This window comes from Hippocampus bargibanti, linkage group LG06, assembly GCF_051943395.1.
Source record: "Hippocampus bargibanti isolate YZ-2025 linkage group LG06, ASM5194339v1, whole genome shotgun sequence".
NCBI classification, from domain to species: domain Eukaryota; kingdom Metazoa; phylum Chordata; class Actinopteri; order Syngnathiformes; family Syngnathidae; genus Hippocampus; species Hippocampus bargibanti.
Genome location: NC_142739.1, coordinates 26,389,147 through 26,409,823, shown reverse-complemented (window position 1 = coordinate 26,409,823; position 20,677 = coordinate 26,389,147). Strand labels below are relative to the sequence as shown.

The 20,677-nt window shown below is 41.0% G+C and overlaps 1 protein-coding gene across 3 annotated transcripts in view; it reads right to left on the bottom strand.

The window, feature by feature from the left end:
• celf3b (cugbp, Elav-like family member 3b) overlaps positions 1 to 16,070 on the bottom strand; it is a 54,728-nt gene extending 38,658 nt beyond the window's left edge. For 2 of the 3 annotated variants that reach the window (XM_088998153.1, XM_088998154.1), the window contains exons 1-4: positions 15,513 to 16,070; positions 15,276 to 15,310; positions 12,722 to 12,984; positions 8,783 to 8,865 (exon numbers count right to left, since the gene is read on the bottom strand). In XM_088998153.1, coding sequence (XP_088854279.1) covers positions 8,783 to 8,865; positions 12,722 to 12,866 — 228 coding nt within the window. In that variant the 5' untranslated portion in view covers positions 12,867 to 12,984; positions 15,276 to 15,310; positions 15,513 to 16,070. Of the gene's footprint in view, positions 1 to 8,782; positions 8,866 to 10,285; positions 10,345 to 12,721; positions 12,985 to 15,275; positions 15,311 to 15,512 lie in introns of those variants that run through there. The other variant, XM_088998155.1, reaches the window with a different exon arrangement.
• Positions 16,071 to 20,677: the final 4,607 nt, after the last annotated feature.

The following is a 20,677-nucleotide window of genomic DNA, read 5'->3' as shown; positions in this document are numbered from 1 at the left end:
CGCTTTGTTCCAGTTTCAGCTGTTGTTAAAGCGCTATATCAACCAATATCGCATTGTATTTTGGACAGCTGCCCTCATTTCAAGCTCATATACACTAACTCCAAACCCATATAATTTAGGAAATAGCGCGTTGCGGTGCCAGGCATAGAATAACAATAATAATAAAAATAAAAATAAATAAAAATAAAAAGGGTCGGGCGGTCGTGGTCGTAAGTACGGGTAGTCATAAGTCGCGCTGGTTGTAAGTCGGATGTTACCTGTATAAATAAATGGGTACAGTATGTATTGTATTTTATACGGCCGCCCCCATTTCAAGCTCATATAACTCCAGACTCAATATTCTGTGGGTCCTGGAATTCAAATGACAATGACAAAAACCCTGGCGCTGGAGTGGACACATTTTTTGCACCTGTCTGGCAGTGAATGAGTTAATGTTTCTGCGTGAACCTTCAAATGTATGTTTTTTTTCTTAAAATGCTTTCAATACTTGCTCTGGAATGTTTTGTCATGGTCACCTCTGGATTTGTGTCACGTGTTTCGATGTGCGACCAAAGAAGGCATTGAAAAAGACAGAAGCAGCCTGTTAAACTCATCTTTGAGTAAGAGACCTAACCCGGGGCAAAAAGGAGTATTTGGCATACTCCTGCACAGGAAGAGTTACAAATCTATCAGTTCATGGCAAGGCCACTCATAAAAATGTCTACGTTCTGTTGGTTTATGGATATTGGTAAATGTAAACAACTGGGAAGAAAAACCGGGACAACCGAGGCCCGTAGTGAGCTGACAGGATCCTCCCGTGAGCTCGCCCCGAACTCCTTTCAACATATCCGCTCAAGAATTACGGCACGACATTTAAATCAATAACATCCGATACAAAGTGCAGATTTTCATTTTCATAATGATGCCTGTGAATAATTTCTAGTGTATCAAGGGAAGCAAAGTGTGTGTGTGTGTTTGTATGACTAGTCTTGTGAGGACCATTAACATTTTATACCATACGTAGTGAGGACATTTTTGTCAAGTGAGGACCTTTTGGTCGGTCCTCACAAGTTTTTTAATCTAAAGGCTTCTAGAGGGTCTATATATGCAAGTGTTAAAGTTTCAGAGAGGTCCTCACAAATTCACCCAAAATAATTTTCGGTGTGTATTTTCATTTCACTTGGATACACACACTTTTTTACTCACGGTGTGTGTTCATGTGTGTGTGTGTGCGTGGTTAATAAGTCGAAAAAGTTCATCCCACAAAAAGTAAAACGATATTTTAACCAAATTCATACAGGGATGAGGACTTTGAATGTACCCATTCAGAGGCTTCACTCCTGCTGTTATTTCAGTTTCAAGTCCACTTTTTTATTTCTTTGATTTTTAAAGAAGTTAAAGTGGGAAATGGGGTGACATTTCGTGTTCAAATGTAACACTAGTTCTTTAAACTTATTGGCAACGGTGGTCCTCACTCCTTATCTGGAGTTATCCGGACCTCACAAAACCATTGAAACAGGAAAGTGTGTGTGTGTGTATCCGTGCGTGCGTGTGTGTGTGTGTGTGTGTGTGTGTGTGTGTGTGTGTGTGTGTGTGTGTGTGTGTGTGTGTGTGTGTGTGTGTGTGTGTGTGTGTGTGTATATATAAAAAGTTGAGTCTCTAATTAAAGAACAGAGCTCCCCGGATAGCACCGAGCCATGACAGCACACACCTGCTAAGCCGCTTATCACACTTTAATTTCACCTACACTAAGATTCGGGTGAAGTCAGCGTGACCAAGCCAATACGGCGTGTTTGTATGTGCGATTGTGTAGCGAGTCTGAAGTGGAACAAAGATGAGGGGGGGGGGGGGGGTTGATAACGGGCCAGGGAGGGAAGAGGGAGAGAGAGAGAGAGAGAGAGAGAGAGAGAGAGGGAGATCAACGGTGGAGAACAAAAGGGGGAGATAAGGTAAAAAAAGATTACAGAGCAAATACAGCAACTGTAGCCTAGCAAAGATTGAGATGAGGAGAGCGGATAGAGCCAGCCGGGGAGGCGGGGAAAATGGAAAGAAGCCACTGGTGTAGACAGGATGCGGACGCGAGTGTCGCTTTTGAACGTGCGCGCCTTCCTTTGCGTGATTTTTAGTTTTTTTTTGGTGGGTATTTAACGTCACTTGTCACCGAGTGTCACTCGTGGTAAGCGCCACTCCACTCGGAGCGCTATCGGGAAAAATCGTTTCGTCATAAAAAAAAAAGAGAAAAGAGGCGCCATGTTGTTTTGGTGTGTCGGATTACCGAATAGCTCTATAACCTGACATTTTGAAATATATATTTGTTTTGTGTTTGCCTCATGTGGACAGGTTATATGCCCGCCAGTATTGTAATAACTGTCTACAAGTGCTGCTGCACCGCTATTGTTCTTCTACATCTTAAATCGCAAGTGTTTGGGATTGGATTTTTGCGTTCTTGTTTTCACAGGAAACTTCAGCTGGGTTAAGCACCCACCTGCCCCCCCCAAAAAAAAAAGTCATACGGTGCTATTTTCTTAAGTTACTTCAGTCAAATAAATAGTAATTAATCAGTTTAAAAAAAATTACAATGTAAGAAATAAACTAACGAATAAAGAAACAAAAATACATATAATTAAATATATAAATAAAAATACAAATAAAATAAAATGGGTAAAGAAGTAATAAATTAATTTAAAAAATAAAATAAAGAAACTAACAAATAAAGAAACAAAAATAATTATACCTAGAAATAGATAAATACATATGCAAATAAAATTAAATATAATAAAATACAATACAATATTTAATGAAAGCAAAATAAAGAATCTAACAAATAAAGAAACGAAAATAAATATACATATATAAATAAATATGCCAATAAAATAAAATATAATGAAATAAAACAAAATATTTAATAAAAAATAAAATACATAAACTAACATATAAACACAAGTGAATATACATGTAAATATATTAATAAATATTCAAATAAAATAAAATAAAAAATATTTAATAAAAAACTAAAATAAATAAAGTAACAAATAAAGAAACAAAAATAAATATACATGTAAAAATAGAAATAAATATGCAAATAAAACGAAAAATAATTAAAATAAAGTAATGCACACTGTGTGTGCGTGTCTTGCTAGTCCAGAGAGATGGTGGCAGGAGGCCGGCAGTCTGTTTCTGAGGTCAAAGGTTATGGATGAGCCTGTCGTCAACACACTCAAAGCAGAGGCGGGGAGCCGCACTCAAACTTTCTTTCTAGGACAAGCATGAGAAGGACAAAACATCCACTGATGGGACAATTTTCACATAATTAAATCTATCATCCATTTTCTATTCTTCGGAACAAACAGGGACCAAACGGTTTGCTTTTTGGGTGTCGTTCTTATATCGAAAAGAGAAAAACGCACCGGCTGGAATTGAAAACGGTTGTTTCGAGGAGTAAATATGGACCTATACAAAGCCGACATACATCAGCTGTTTTAGATATCCGAGAGGAGATATCGCTGTTGCATCAAATACGGCAAAACACGCCGCGGTGTCAACTTTCCGCCAGCGTGCTTGATAAAATCTCCCTGTGTGCTTTTATTTCCTTCCAAGTAAATAAAAATGTGCAGGATGGATCGGCCATCTGTCCATCTACGCTTTCTTATTCTCTCTTTTCATTTTCTTTCGTCATCGACCGTCACACGTCGATCCGCCCTTCGCGTGACATGCCACCAGCGCGTCCAATTTCAAAGACAGGGGATGGGGGGGGGGCGACGGCACAGTGGGTGGGTGCGCCCGATTTCGGCCCCCGTCGTCCCATCGTGAGATCTGACTATGAAAATGAGTTTGAGAGAAACTAATCATGCAGCTTAACAAGTGGAGCGGCGGAAGAAGAGGAGGGTGCGGGTGGTGTGAAACGGTCAAAAGGGTCAACTAATCAAGAGGAGGGGAAATGAAACGAAGGGTGCGAAGGAGGGGCGGCGGGCGGGGGGGGGGGGGGGGTACGTGGCGGCGACGTCGAGAGGAGGACTTAGGAGAAGGGTCGCCATAAATGACTGTGAAATGAGAATCCGAGGAGGATGAGGCGGTGCGCAGGCAGGGGAGGAAGTGGGATGGGGGGGGGGGTAAAGGACATTACAGGGAAAAAGCGCATGTAGGGATACCACAGAGATATTTGAAAGGGACGCTTGTGAGGAGAATATTCAGTCATATTGGGATCGCATAAAGGAAGCAGTTGAACAGAGGACCGGGTGGGGGGCAGGGGGGGGGGGGTTCGAATGGAAAAAGAGATAAAAGCAGAGAGGGCTGAATGAGGGCGAGATGAAAAGGATGTGACAGAGGGATGTGAGGTGAAGGAAAGGATAAATGCTCTCAATCCGATCAGAGGGGTCGTACAAAAAAAGGTGACAGCTCATCATGGGAGACCAAAATTACACAAAAAAAAGAGGGGACGGATTTCGGTTTGTTCATACAGTGATACCTCCGTTTATGAACGCTTGAGCACACGAACGTTTCGCCTTACGGACATTACATTCACGAAAATATAATCTTACTTAATCGTACGAACTAGTTTTCGGCAGACGAACCAAACCACACAGCGCCACGGTGACTGGCGGACTAGTTTTTCACGCCCTCTTTGAGTGCAGATGTGGTTTGTTATCGAGTGGATTACGTTTGCTATGATGGGACCGAAAAAGACCCCACCACAGGCTAGTGTTAAGCCAAAGAGGACATAAAAGAAAATTACGGTTGAGCAGAAGAAGGAGATTATCGAAAAATCGAAAAAGAGTGCCAGTACCAGTATGCTAAGTCGACCATTGCTACGTGTGGCTAAGGATGTTGTCTAAGCAATGCCGTATTGTCTAAGCCAATAGAAGAGGCTGAAAAGCCTCTGTTGATTTTAATGAATGAAAAGCAGCGAGCAGTGTGAGTGAGGGTATTATCGCCGAGAAAGCATGGCAACTTCACTCGGATAACATCAAGACGCAACTACAGTAAAGTCTCGTTATATCGATATCGGATATATCGATAGTCCCGGTTATATCGATACTATTTCTATGCACGCACGGAGAAAATTACACGCAAACAGGGTCGGATATATCGATAGTCCCGGTTATATCGATATTTTTTCGGACTCCCTTGAATATCGATATAACGAGACTTTACTGTATATCAACAACCATCACAAAGGTAAATAAAACAACTTTATTATACAGTACAGTTTATTTAATTACAATACAATAGCACATTTAGTATACATAAAATAAGGTATACTTTGTGTAGTTTTAAGGCTTATTTAATAGAAAATTGTTTTATGGGGACCTGGGAACTGATTATTCTCATTTTTAATGGTTTCTTATGGGAAATTATTTTTTGGGATACACACTTTTCGCCTTACACATGCTTTTTGGGGACCAATTAAGTTTGTAAACTGAGGTATCACTGGATTTCCACCGGAAAAATGGGAAACTGGCAGTATGACATGCGTGGGGAGGGGGAGGTCTTAAGGTGAACCGACCAATCAGAGATGGAAGACGTGAAGGAGGAGGTGTCAATCATAGCAGGCAATCACTGGCAGCCTCACAATGATCTTCGTTTGACTGGGTGTACAGACGCTCCCCAACTTACGAACGAGATATGTTCCGAACGGTTGTTCGTAAATTGAATTTGTTCGTAAGTTGAGTCTGTGCTATATTTTGTATGGAATGTGTGTTTAAAGCTGATATAAGTATGTCTAAGGCTTGTGTAAGTAATCTGTATTGATTTGAAATGAAAACTAAACATTTAATAAAATGTTTAAAAATGTTTAAAAAATATACAGTAAAGTCTCGTTATATCGATATTCTCAGGAGTCGGAAAAAATATCGATATAACCGGGACTATCAATATATCCAACCTTGCGCGCATGTAATTTTCTCCTTGCGTTCATAGAAATAGTATCGTAATAAGCGGTACTATCGATATAACCGATATCGATATAACGAGACTTTACTGTATTTAAATACAGTATACAACTGTGGCGACCCCTTGAAGGGAAAAGCCAAAAGGAAAAGAAGATACAACTGGTGAGAATACTACATATGTGACTACAAAAATGTTCGTAACTCGAATGTTCGTAACTCGAATGTTCATAAGTAGGTTAGTGTCTTTCGTACGAAAAAAAAGTGACATAGCAAAGGGACTTTGGAAAGCTGCATGTAGAATTAGCAACATTTCTGCTCGACATATCCTGTCTGTCAGTATATGTCACTGGCATAGATGGTGGCAAGATTATTTTTGATGAATAAATCATTTCCAGACCACTTAGGTGAAATGAAATCATTTCCTGTGGCCTGCATTTTCCAACGTAGTACTTTGGAGGTTCCACAACTGTCAATAAATGATGTACGTCCACCCGCCAAGTCGTCATCATGTCACAGTTTCACACGTGCAAACACAGCAGGTGAAGTGTGGCATTAATCCAATTAGAGGCACTTTGAAAGGGGGTCGGGGGGGGGGGGGGGGGGGTTGACCTTTATGTTTCCTGACTGTCTGCCGCCGCCCCCATCCCCTTTTGACTCATCCGCTGACCTTTCTCCCCTCCCCCGTGAGACGCATGACACATTGAATTTACTCTTAATGACGATTATGCGTCATTCGCCCACCATGTAAACCAACGCTGTCCATTATCCGGCAAAATGGAAGCCCGTTGATAAGCATCGTGAGTCGTCCGACGGTGACTGCGTTGTATCCCGGAGATGGCTTTTAGAATTTTCTTTTTAATCCCAAAAAGCAGTTGTGTAACATTTCCATCCTCAGTTATTCTTTATTTATTTATTTATTTATTTATTTATTTATTTATTTATTTGCGCGGGTGGTGGTTGAGTTCAAATCTCATGTACGGCGAGAGCTTCAATTTATTCAACCAACTTACACTCTCTTTTAATAGAGTTAAAGTTATATGGGTCTGGAGTTATCTGAGTTTGAAATGGGGGCGGAAGTACAAAATACAATATAATACATACATATTGATTTACGTAGCGCTTTAACATCTGAAGCTGTAACAAAGCGCTAACATGGACAAAAGGCAAACGCTGCCCCTTCATGGCAGGGAAAAACATTGCCAGAGGTGTGACCAGCTCTTTATCGGCACCCTCCGCGAGAAAAAAACAAAACCCGAACAAATTCAGGAATGGAGCGCCACATCAACACTTGTCAATTCCCGAATAAAAATTTGGGAATGGCAGCGAATGAGTTAATATGTTCTGGAAGAAATTCCTCAACTTGAAGATTTTGTAAGTCAAGACGTGTTTTCCATGTAATAATAATAATAATAATAATACATTTGATTTCTAAGCGCCTTTCCAAACTCTCAAGGTCACTTTACAGTCACAGGATCAGTTTTTCTGCGGGTGAGCAGCGGCAGCCACACACGCCAGCGTTCACTCAACCCGGAAGTACCTCAAATAGTATTCCAAACATTAATTTGCCATAGCAGACCATTAAATTGAGAATAATCCGTTCCCAGGTCGCGATAAAACATAATTTTATACTGAATAAGGTTTAGAACAACACAGAATATAACTTATTATGTGTATAATGAATGTGCTGTGGTATTGTAATTAAAGAAATAAACTAGAGTATAATAAATGTATATAATTTAATAATTTAAATGCCCTAATTCGTTCCAAACACCCCCAAAATTCCGACGGATTTTTTTTTTATTTAATGCACAAAAAATGCATCAAATATGTTTGAGAAGCATAAAATATGGTGTCAAAAAAATGAATGGACGGGGTCTATTTTTTATTTTTGACATTTGGAGGCCCCGCTGAACAATGAGCTGGGATAACATTATACACCCCCCCCCCAGCCCCCTGAAAAGATTGTTATATCACGACTGCAACAGCACTGCCAGCGAGATCTTATCTCTACATTTGCCTTCAGACAAGTTTGCGTGAAGCTAAACTCTGATTAGAAGGACACAGCCAAAATGAGATCGAGGGCGGCCCGGGGGATCCGTAACGCGTATCGACCAATTCACTACTTTTTAAGCGCCGCAAATAGTTTGCGATAAGGTTTTCCATTTCCCGCTTAAAGCGCCGAGACACCCCTCTGGTAAAAAAAGGAGGTTAAAAATAATGCAAACTATTTCAAACGGTTAGCGTAAAATCCCTTTTTAAGCACTCGGGAAATCAGGTCAGAGAGAAAAGGCGATGGGTGTGTGGGGGGGGGAATAACGGCGAGGGGGTGACAGAGAAGTACAGCGTATGAGACAGTCACAGAGCTCCATCCATAATGAACGGAGTCCTCGGTACGTGATGCCTCGCCAGAGAGCGAGCGAGACAAAAAAAAATGGGGTGGAGGGCGGGCGCAATAATTAAACAAACTCTCCAGGCGGCAGCTATCACTGCGGGCTAAACGGCTGAGATGGACCGACGGAGGGCGACGGCAACATGGAGAGGATGATGATGCGAGCGTATAAGCCCCACCCCCACCCCCCACCGCCCCACTCTCAAGGACTTGCACACTGCAAGAATCAAGACAAAAGCACGGAAAATCCTACTATACCATCGGCACCCTGCCCACCACCTTTTCCAGCGACTCCCCTCAGGCAGGCGCTACTGATCCAAAACATTTAAAGTACTTCTTTCCCCCCCCCTGTCGCCATTAACAATCACCCAAATGTCTTTTTTTTTAATGTCTTTTTTACTGATGATACTAGTGCAACGTGTTCTACCGGAGACAAATTCCTTGTGTGTTCTAGAACCTTGGCCCAATAAAGATTAATTCTGATTGTGAAAGTTGCCCGGTGTGAAGCGTGTGATTGCGCACTTACCCCTGGTAGTGTTTTCTGCTCGTGAAGGGCGCTCTGGGCTTTCAGCGCAGACTCCCTCGCACAGTACGTCAGAAACGCACATCCTGTCACAAAGACAACCAGTCAGCGGCGAGAAGGACGCGTAGGTAAGGTCTAGTGGCTAAAGGAAAGGAGGTTCAAATCGTCATCCTTCTCCGTTAGGAGTCTCTGTCTCACCCCCTAACCTGTCTCGACCCACCCTCTCTCCTCTACAGTCGAGAGAAAGACCACCATTTCAAATCTTTGATTTTTCTCACCCCCTGATGACTCGCCAGTCGCCAAGGTTTAAAACGCAGGGGGTGGGGGGTTTACACATACAGTGATACCTCGGTTTACGAACCTCTTGGCTTACGAACTTTTCGGTTTACGAACGTTAAATGTATGAAAATTTTTACCTTGGCACCCGAACTTTTTTCGTACACGGAGCTGCCTCAATGAGTGATACGTTGTTTGCGAACTAATCCGTTCTTCTAACAACAAAATGGCAGTCAACTGTTTTTGTCCTCTATTCCCCGCCCCCAGTCTTCACTGAAAGCCACGTGATTGGTCAAGAACGCAGCAGTGAGGGGAGGTGGTTTAAACATTAAAGAGACAGGCAGACGACAGTGACAGTTTCAACTTTCATAGTTCAAAGGCAGAGTGTAGACTGCAAGGTTAAAATATCCCATCAATCAGGCTCCACAAACAACCCGCACAAGCCATCTGTACACTTGATGCAAAAACCCAGCTAAACAGAACACAATTAAGGAGGAACTAGATAAAATGATCACAGAAAAAGCACCTACAAGTGATCATTCCTCAAGATGGTGAAAGAAGAAGGCTACGTTCCTCATCAAGTGTTTAATGCTGATGAAACCGGACACTCCATTCCATCAACGACCATCACAAAGGTAAATAAAACGACTTTGTTATAGTGTACAGTTTATTTCTTTAATTATAATACCATAGCACATTTATTATACATAAAATAAGGTATATTTTGTGTAGTTTTCAGCCTTAGAAAATTAAAAAGTAGAAGATTATGTTTTATGGGGACCTGGGAACAGATTATTCTCACTTTAATGGTTTCCTATGATAAATTAATTTTTGGGATACACACTTTTCGCCTTACACACTCTGTCTGGGAACCAATTAAGTTCGTAAGCCAAGGTATCACCGTATGAATATTCATGCACTGTAAAAAAAAAATAAAAAAATAACGATACCTAACACCACCATGATGAAGCACTCGAGAGCAGAGGACACTCCACACGGGCACGTCACAAGTTTCAGAACGGGCACGTCACGAGTCAGCACACACGACAGCACCACAGACGTGTGCGCGAAGGCTAACGAGGCCTCACCTGCGCCGCACACTCACTCACGTCTACGCCGGCTGCATATACCAACCACTTGGCATGCCTCACGATCACTCCATATACACCCCCCACCTCCACCCCGATCCCTCCATCCCGCCCCACCCGCTGCTTGCCTATGGGTCTGTACCTGCGTCTGTGTGTGTGAGGGAGGCTGGCCGGAGCCGTTTACTACACCTGTCACCAGCACTAAGACAACAAGATTAGCAGCAGGTTAGCATACCCGGGAAGAGGCTGATGAAGTTATGGACGTCCAAAAAAAAAAAAGGAAGACAGGACGCCATGATTAGGACGAGGACGATCACAAAGTAGGGAGGAAAGGACGTCACAGATGACAGCAGAAGCCCCAAAGTGGAACGTGCTGGAACAGGAACGATGTGAGTTAGCTAACCGACTTAGCTTAGCTTATTTGTAGACAAGTTGATTGATCCGAAAAGCATTGCGGAAAGGAGTTGATTAGTCACAACTATTTTGATAATCGAGTATCTTGTCGATGAATTTGACTTAGCATGATTCAGACTAGATCTCATTTAGCTTTTAGTTCGCTTTCTACTATCTTTGTGACTGTTTTATTTCCCATATATGATAGTTGTCCATCTTTGTGCTTTCTTACAGCTTCAGCTGTTGTTAAAGCGCAAGATAAATATTAGCTGCCTATTAGCTAGCTAGCTTTCTATCTGAGTTTCTTCCAGGTTGAGTGAAGGCCTAGCTAGCTATCTGTTAGCTATCTATTAGATAGCTAGCTTTCTTTCCGAGTTACTTCCCGGTTGCTGGCGCGTATGGCTGCCGCTACACCAAAAAAGTTATCCTGTGACTGTAAAGTGACCTTGAGAGTTTTGAAAGGCGCTTATAAATGAAATGTATTATTATCAATTAATATGTATTGTATTGTAAAATAACAGATTAGCAACATTAGCTTCAACTATTGAAAATAAACATTTTGCTCCTTTTGTGACATGTTATGAGCCAACCAAATAAGCGCATTATTAAAAAAATATATATATAATAACTATATATACAGTATATGTAGACTAATATTTTTTCTTTCATTGAAAAACCTCTTTTGGAGGAACAGGGAGTAAAATTTTTATACATATACGTATTAAAAAAATCCAAAGTTTTCCTCATGTTCTTTTGGGCCACAGTTTTGTTGTTATGCATATTCAGCAAATATTTTAAGAATACGGTATTTAAAAAATACAATAATACTCATTCGCTGCCATTCCTGAATTTATTCGGGAATTGAAAAGTGTGACGTGAAGCGCCATTCCCAAATTTGTTCACGTTTTGGTTTTTCTTGCTGGGGTGCCAATAAAGCGCTGGTCAGACCACTGGCAATGTTTTTTTTCCCTTCCACGAGGGGGCAGCATTTGGCTTTTGGACATGTTAGTGCTTTGTTGCAGCTATTGTTAAAATAGATCAATATGTAGGTATTGTATTTTGTACAGGCCGTACCCCTTTCAAGATCAGATAACTCCAGACCCAAATACTTAGGAATTAACTCATTTTTTTTTCGAATGAAAGAATAGAGTAAAGTTTCTCACGCCGAATTTAATGTTTTTTGTAGTCCTAAAACTCAATATTCTGTGGGTCCTGGAATTTGAGTGAAAATGACAAAAACCCTGGCACTGGAGTGGATGCATTCTTGCACATCATCTGGCAGTGAATGACTTAAAAGGGCAAAATGGATTTTATCAACCCTTTCACATCCACCGTCATAACCGCCTTGCACTAGCGCCATTTTTTTTGCTATTTTTTTTCTCCACTCCCGATGATTCTACAGGCACGTGAGACCCTAAGAACTTATGACGCCCAAACATTTTTTTAAAAGCTCATCGCGTTTACGCCTACCCCGAAATGTGACGCTTACATCTGACGCCGGCTTTTTTTTTGTTTCGCAGGTATCACCGTTAATAGGAAGAAACCAAGCATAGTGTTCCACTTCAGAGGTTCGACTGTTAAATTAAGAAGGTACAAGAGGACACACGCACACACACACACACACACACACACACACACACACACACACACACACACACACACACACACACAAGCATCTTACAGTCCATCTCATTGCTTTTAAGAGGAGCTTACTGTGGCCGAGAGGATTCTCAAAACAGCAGATTCTTCCTCTTGTATCACACAGGCTTACAGGCCCATTACACTGATTGGCGCATACAGTCTAATCTGCTTCATAACACACACACACACACACACACACACGCACGCACGCACGCACGCACGCACGCACGCACGCACGCACGCACGCACGCACACACACACACACACACACACACACACACACACACACACACACACACACACACACACACACACACACACACACACACACACAGAAAAGAGCCCCTCCGACAACGTGTATTTTCCACAATTTGCCTGCCGTATGTTTGGATTGAAGTTGGAGGCGACATCTTTACGTAAGGGGCGTCGAGTGTTTTCTCGCCGTCACGCTTTGCCGGAAACTAAAAGGAAGTGTCACGGTTTCCATGGCGACATGGATCCGCAAGCGAGCACAATCCACGTGCGACGCGACGGCGGCGCTCACCTTTGTGCATGCCGGTGTATTTGTCTTTGATGACGGTGAGCTCGTAGATTTTGCCAAACTGCTCAAAGATGGGCTTGAGGTCTTTCTCCTCCAGATTGCGAGGAATCTGGCCCACAAATAGCTTGATGGCGTCGGCTTCCTTCATCGGGGCGGGAATGGAGGTGAGGGGTGGTGGGGGATGGGGGGAAGCGGGGGGTCCGAGGACCAAACAATTGAGAGGAAGGTATCCCCCAAAGTGGAGGAGTGACTGGCGTTTGCTGGATCTAAATGATAGAAGAAGAAAAAAAAAATGTTGAGTCTCCAAAGTTTAGCTTGGGGGCTATTTGCAGCTCACAGTTTGGTTTTCCCTTCCTCCGTAATATGATGAGGTCTTAGAAATATACTGAAAAAGAATTAAAAGCAGGATTCTGAAATATCACCATCAAAGAATTACTGAAATAAACACATGAAACTGACAGCATTTCGCCAGCCACATCGCACAATTGCAGAGCATAAAAATTAGTTTTTACCTTTTTTTTTTTACACAAAAAGTATTTTCGGAACACACACTTTTATTTTATATATATTTTTTTATTGATGACAAAAAAAAATTCAAGTGCATGGAGGATTCATACATAGATAATACAGTAAAGTCTCGTTATATCGATATCGGATATATCGATAGTCCCGGTTATATCGATACTATTTCTATGCACGCACGGAGAAAATTACATGCAAACAGGGTCGGATATATCGATATTTTTTCGGACTCCCTTGAATATCGATATAACGAGACTTTACTGTATATAAATATATTAGCTCTTGGACACCTTCTTCTGGCGGCTTTTGGGTGGAAGGACTACTACAATGTGTCTTTTTTCAGTCAGGGGTGTTCCTTTAGTGACGTCACGTACAGACTCGTCACCAACTCAAAAACAAGACTTCCTGAATATTCAGCGCGAGTCTTAAAACGTAAAATATAGCAAGATGCGGTGGAATCTTTGTCAAATACGCTCAGTAGAAGTCATTTGAAGCCATTTTAAAAATTATGGACACAACTTGTCCGGAGACGTCGGTTGCCCTTTAATTTTCTTCAAAAGATCACACTGCACCTTATACGCCGGTGGACCTTATATGTGAAGTCATATTGAGCCACAAGCCACCCACTCCATTTCCCCCTGTAGAAATAGTAGTCCGTAACGCCAGCCTCTAATGTGCGCGCCTTATATTTGGAAAATCTTTATATATTTACATATTATATTTGGAAAACTTTTTTTTCATTCCTTAAAGGTGCACCTTATAGTCCGGTGCGCCTTATACAGTAAAGTCTCGTTATATCGATATTCAAGGGAGTCCGAAAAAATATCGATATAACCGGGACTATCGATATATCCGACCCTGTTTGCGTGTAATTTTCTCCGCGCGTGCATAGAAATAGTATCGATATAACCGGGACTATCGATATATCCGATATCGATATAACGAGACTTTACTATATATGGAAAAGGTTTAAAAATACATCATTCATTGAAGGTGCACCTTATATGTGGAAAAAGTTTAAAAACACACCATTCATTGAGAGGCGCGCCTTATATGCCAGTATGCCTTATACACCGGAAAATACAGTACATTTGTTCAATATTTTTAGGGCTAAATCGGTGCAAAGAGGTTGCTGTACTTTCATCTTGCTATAATAATGACGATGAGCCGATTTTTTTTCTCCAGGTACTACTTCCTGACAAATGTCAATGAGCGTGAAATAAGAGAAGCTGTCACACCACGACTTTTCACCAAAGTAGAGCCTTTTTTTCAAACCACTTGAGTTCATTCCCACCAGTTAAAATGAATCAACGGTCAATTTAGATCCTGACTGGATGTCGGGGGTAAAGAAATATATGAAAAACGGGGGAAAAAAATTAATAAATCATTGTTCCTTTGTGTGCTCTTAAGAGTTTCACCAAAAACTCACCGATTGCTTTCGAAAAAGAATACAATTTGATTACATTCAAGAGGTTCAGACTTTTAGCCTTTTCTTTGTGACGTTTGGGCGACCAGACTTCCAATACCGCCCCCCCCCCCCTATGCACCCAAGGCTGTGTTCTCAGCCTATTATTGGATTCCCAATCCAGCCATGACAGCAAGGTCTGTCATCTTTGAAAAAAAGTGGAGTGTTTTTTTTGTTGTTGTTGTTATTTGCCTACATCGCCACTAGCTTTAGCGTGTTAAATAATCAAACTACGATTTTTTTTTAAGTTTGTCGACAGGGACGATATGTAAATATATCCCACAATATTTTCATCACATTTCTATTGTTTACTCCGCTTCAATTATAGATCCGAAACGATCTGTAAATCCGGGAAAACGAACAGAACGGAGTCGCGGATTGTGCTGGTGCATCCGATGACAAAGAGGCGCGAGCGCAGCTTCTGTTGAACAATTATGTAAATTCTAATGAGCCAATCAAAAAACAATAATGGCACTGTTCCCCTTTCGATCAAAAAGAACACGAATGGGACTAGGGTGGGGGTGGGTGGTCAGTGTGTGTGTGTGTGTGTGTGTGTGTGCGGTGGGTTACCTTTTTTTCGTTGGAGAAAGCAGCCGTGGGGATGCCTACAAGTACAGAAAGGAGAACATGATTGTATAGGACGGGCTTCTTTGTTTAGGCAGCTGGAGGTTACAACACGGATGTCATAGGGGAGGAGGGGGGGGGGCTCCCTTTGCTCTTTGTCCGACCCCCCCCCCCCTCTTTTTCCTTTCCTTATCTACACACACACACGCGCAGTGGAGAAAAAGTCATGTTTTAAAGTCTTACCTCTTGTAGGTGAAGCTTGTCAGTCAAAGAGGTCTAGTCGTCGTCATCAACTATGTGTGTGTGCGGTGGATTCTCTTTTTTTCCCTCTCCTTTGTGCCTCCTCCTCGAATACAAGTTGTCTTAGCGATAAAAAAAAAAATAAAACAAATCAATAAAATAAACTGAGAGGAACACTATTCTGAGCAACGAATGTTTTTTCAAGTGACAAACACTTGCCAGGAAGTCACGAGGATATAAAAAACAAACAAAATAAACGACAGGAGAGGAAAAAAAAAGTATTTCTTCGAGCTAGCTTGTTTTTACTTTGACGACGTGACAGTGACAAACTAAATAAATGGCGGGCGAAACGGCTTAATTGCTGTTCAGCAAGAGAAAACAGGTGGAAAAAAAAGCGGGCTTCTCTGTTCTTCTTCGTCGTGGCTGTTCGGCGGTGTTCTTGCGTTTTTTTATGTTGTTTCTTTCTTTCTTGTTTGAGTTTTTTTTTAGGGGGGAGTAAAAATGTATCGCTGGCGTTTTTTTGCTGGCGTCTCCGCCGTCCGACTCTTGCCTTCGCTTTGCTTTCACATCCTCGCGCAGCTTCTTTGCTCTGCCTCCACCTGCCCCTCCCCTTACTCGTGACGTCACTGGGAAACCGTCTACAAATGTCATACGCGTTTACACACAATATAAGGATTTCCTATCAGTATAAGCCTTACTTTCCCAATAACCTATACGGTTTAAATATTTAAAATTACAATGCCATTAAAAATAAGACCAAATAAACACCTGTTAAATGTGTTTTCGGGAATTTTGTGTGTGAGCATTTGTAGACGTTGCCTTAGTGTCGACGCCTATTGTTCTTGCCTGAAGCCCTGGCCTTGGTGCTGAAACGAGACGCTCCCTTTACTGTTTTTTTTATTTCTGTGGTGAAACAAAACAAAAGTTCGACCACACTAACGACCATTAGAATGTAAAATCTTCGTACAAAAGTTCATAAGTGATCTCATCCAGGCTGGGATTTGCCAAATTGCGACCCCTTTTTGAAGAAAAATAACCACAGTAAATCATACAAGAGGTGTTCCAAGATTGTTGTCTCAAAATATAAAGTCAAGGATATAAAATAAAAGAAAAGGTAAGAATTCTCAAGTCTTTTGCGACCATCCTTTCACTTTATACTTAGAATACTGTGGACAAGTCACCATTAGCTTTGTTTTTAATTGTGTTCTTTCACAATAATCACGATACAATATATTATAATATACAATTTAACAACAGCTGAAGCTATAAAGGAAATAAAGCTGTCACAAAGATAGTAGAAAGCACTAGTGAGTAAAAGCAAGATCAAGTCGGAAAAAAGACACATTATAGCAGTCCTTCCATCACGTCAATGTATTTTGCTGTACTTGTTTGGTCTGTTGCACCCAGAAGCCGCCAGCCGAGGGCGTCCAAGCTCCATGGAAGGAATTTATCAGCCTGTGGAAACGGGCTGATTCATTCCTCACACCAGCTCGGTGGCCATTTTGTGCCTCTTTTTGGGTGAGACATTTCCCACCAATGTTGCCTCAAAATGGCATGAAATAAATTCTTTAATCAGTTGCAAACATGCATGCTTTCCTCTTCAGAACTATTTGAATCATATTCATAACTGGATGTGTAACAAGAAAGCATATTCTCCGAATCTGAAGCCATTGTTTGGATTCTGCAGCAATGCAAGACGTCTTGGCGTGACGTCACGAACTGGGGGCGGGACTTTCTGAAAATGCCAATTCGCAGCTCAATTTTTTGCAGATTTTGGACACTAAGTCATTTTTATTGGTGTTTTTGCATTTTAATAAAAATATCATACTGCGTGTTTTGGGTATTTTAGATGCTATAAAACTTTTTTTCTGATGTCAGTTAAGAAACAAAAAAGTGACGTCGGTTGTCCTTTAAAATCACTGATTCCATACCTGCGGTTTTGCATAAAATGGATACTGTCCACATTGCACCATATCATTAATATATGTACCTTTGTATTATATTATGCATAATACATACTTGCAAAATTTTCACTCATATTATCTATTAACGTAATGATAGCCCCCTGCCAAAAATTTACACCCCACTCAGCATCAGCTGTACAAACGCTACTGATGCATCAATCTGACATTCATCGCACATGAGTAGAATTGCAACCCTTTCAAACGAATGAAGAAATAGTAGAGTAAGGAAAAGGGGTCGGGGGGGGAGAAGGGGTATACGTTCGCTTGTGATGCACGCGCCCACGACCGACTCCAGCTGCCGCTCACGCCAGAGAGCGAAATCACGCTCACGCCCACTCCGAGTAATGACGGAAAGGGGAGGGAGGTGGCCTACTTTTCACTCAATAGTGCTGTTTCACACAATGACAGCCAGGCGACGTCAAACCAACAAACCTGACGTCCGCGTGCGCGTCATGGTGTGAAGGAGAAGGATCGGTGAGAGTGGGGGAGGTAAATCACAGAGTTCAGGGTAATTTACTCCAACTAAAGGTCACCATCTGCCTGCCTTGCGTCGTGCCCTCTGTGAGCAAGCAACCCTGCCACATGCGCACACACTCATTTCCACATATATCACCGCACCGGAGGCGTCTGGCCGTAACCCGGCAAAGGCACGCAAAGCGGGGATGTTGCCTGCATGCAAAGCAGCGCGAAGGCCCGCACGCCACCGGAGCGGTGGAATCTCCCCACGCGTCAAAGAGCGAACACTAAGTAAGCCTGCACGCACTGCTACAAGGAAGCTGATTTGGGAACTCAGGTCGCGCCATCTTGGACCAGAAAAGTGGGACAACATGCTGAGTCATCATCTGTTTCAGCAAAGGGACGCATATTATAACCCAATTTTGCAATACAGTGTGATTCATCGGTTTCCGAACACCTTGGCTTACAAACTTTTCGGTTTACGTTAAATTGATGAAAATTTTACCTTGGCATAAGAACTTTACCTTGGCATACAAACTTTTTGGGTACACGGAGCTGCCTCAATGAGTGAGCCCCTTCTTGTAACAACAAAAAGGCAGATGACTGTTTCTGTCCTCTATTCCCCACCCCCAGTCTTCGGTTAAAGCCACGTGATTGGTCAAGAACGCAGCAGCGAGTGGAGGTGGTTTAAACATTAAAGAGACAGCCAGATGACAGTGAGAGAGTTTCAACTTTGATAGTTCAAAGGCAGAGTGTAGACTGCAAGGTTAAAATATCCTATCAATCAAGCTCCACAAACAACCCGCACAAGCCATCTGTACACTTGATGCAAAAAGCTATCATCCCAGCTAAACAGAACACAATTGATGAGGAACTAGATAAAATAAGAGAAAGCACCTACAAGGGATCATTCCTCAAGATGGTGAAAGAAGAAGGCTACGTTCCTCATCAAGTGTTTAATGCTGAGGAAACCGGACACTTCATTCCATCAAGCCATCAATGACCATCACAAAGGTAAATAAAATGCTTATTATACAGTGCAGTTTATTTTTTAAAATATAATACCATAGCACATTTATTATATATAAAATAAGGTATTTTTTTGTGCAGTTTTAAGGATTAGAAAATTAGAAAATTATATTTTATGGGGACCTGGGAACGGATTATTCTTATTTTAATGTTTTCCTATGGGAAATGAATTTTTGGGACACACACTTCTCTCCTTACACACTATGTCTGGGAAACAATTAAGTTTGTAAGCCAAGGTATCACTGTATTAGACAGCAAATGTCACATCAAATAACATCTAAGTGTCACAGCCGACATGGATTTACTGGCATCAACAAGCCCCGAGATGTGAAATGGCGTCGGTTGCTGGTTGATCGATAAAGTAGCTCATTGTCACTCAAATTTCAGGACCCACAGAATATTGAGTTTTAGGATTACGTAAACGTTCAATGCAGCGTAAGAAACCTTAGACTGTCTACTTTCACCAGAAACAAATAGTTCTTTCGTAAATTATATAGGTGGAGAGTTATATTAGCTTGAAATGAGGGTGGCTCTAAAAAATACAATGCAATACATACATATTGGTTGATATAGCGCTTTAACAACAACTGAAGCTGCAACAAAGGGCTAACATGGAAATAAGGGAAAGGCTGCCACCTTATGGAAGTGAAAAAACATTGCCAGGGGCCATGGCCAGCGCTTTATCAGCATCTAAACAAGAAAAAACCAAACCTGAACACATTCAGGAATTATCTCTATTTTATACCTATTAGCTCATCTATCCACATCCATCCATCCATCCATATGGATATTGATATCGATATAGATATTTTTAAGGGATGTTATTTTAATGAAAAAAAATATATTTTACATGTATATTTTTGGAGGGATATTTACATTTGAATTATTTTTTTCAGTATTGTTCAGTATCTACAACTTTAGAATATTTAAGAGCAAATTTAAAGTTAAAAAAACTAAAATTAAAATAATATAGAATATAAAAAATATACAAAAATAATCTAAAAATATTTTTAAAAAGAAAATAATGTAAAATAGAAAAGAGGGATATGCACATTTTTAATTTTCTAACAAAATATATGTATATTTTTTGGAGGGATATTTTTATTGTAATGTTTTTAAATATTTTTTAATATATACAACTTTAGAATATATTTGATAGGAAATGTCACATAAAAAAATAATTTTATGATGGTGATCCTTCACTACTAACGCGGTTTCAGTGCATCACAAATTTAAAAAAAGACAAAATAACAAAAATAAAATATACAAAAATTAATATAGATAGATAGATAGATAGATAGATAGATAGATAGATAGATAGATAGATAGATAGATAGATAGATAGATAGATAGATAGATAGATAGATGGTTAGATAGTACCAACCTGATGGATTTTCTTCTTTTGCAGGTGGTCCTGGTCCCCATGAACCTCGATAAATGAGGGATAACTGTACTTTGTCCCCTGTCTCCCTTCACCACTTTCAATTTGGCAAATTCACCAGGTACTCTGAGTGAAAAAAAACAAGTCAAGCATGCATGAGGACATTAAACTGCGGATGGGAATGGGATCGGGGTTTGGAGAGGCAAATTAACCAAACAATCAATCAAGTAAAAAATTAGCGATTACCTTTAATGAGAACAAGACACATTTTTTTAGCACCACGGTGATCACGTGATTCTGCAAAGTTGTCATCCACATTCCAAAAACACGTGAGCTTC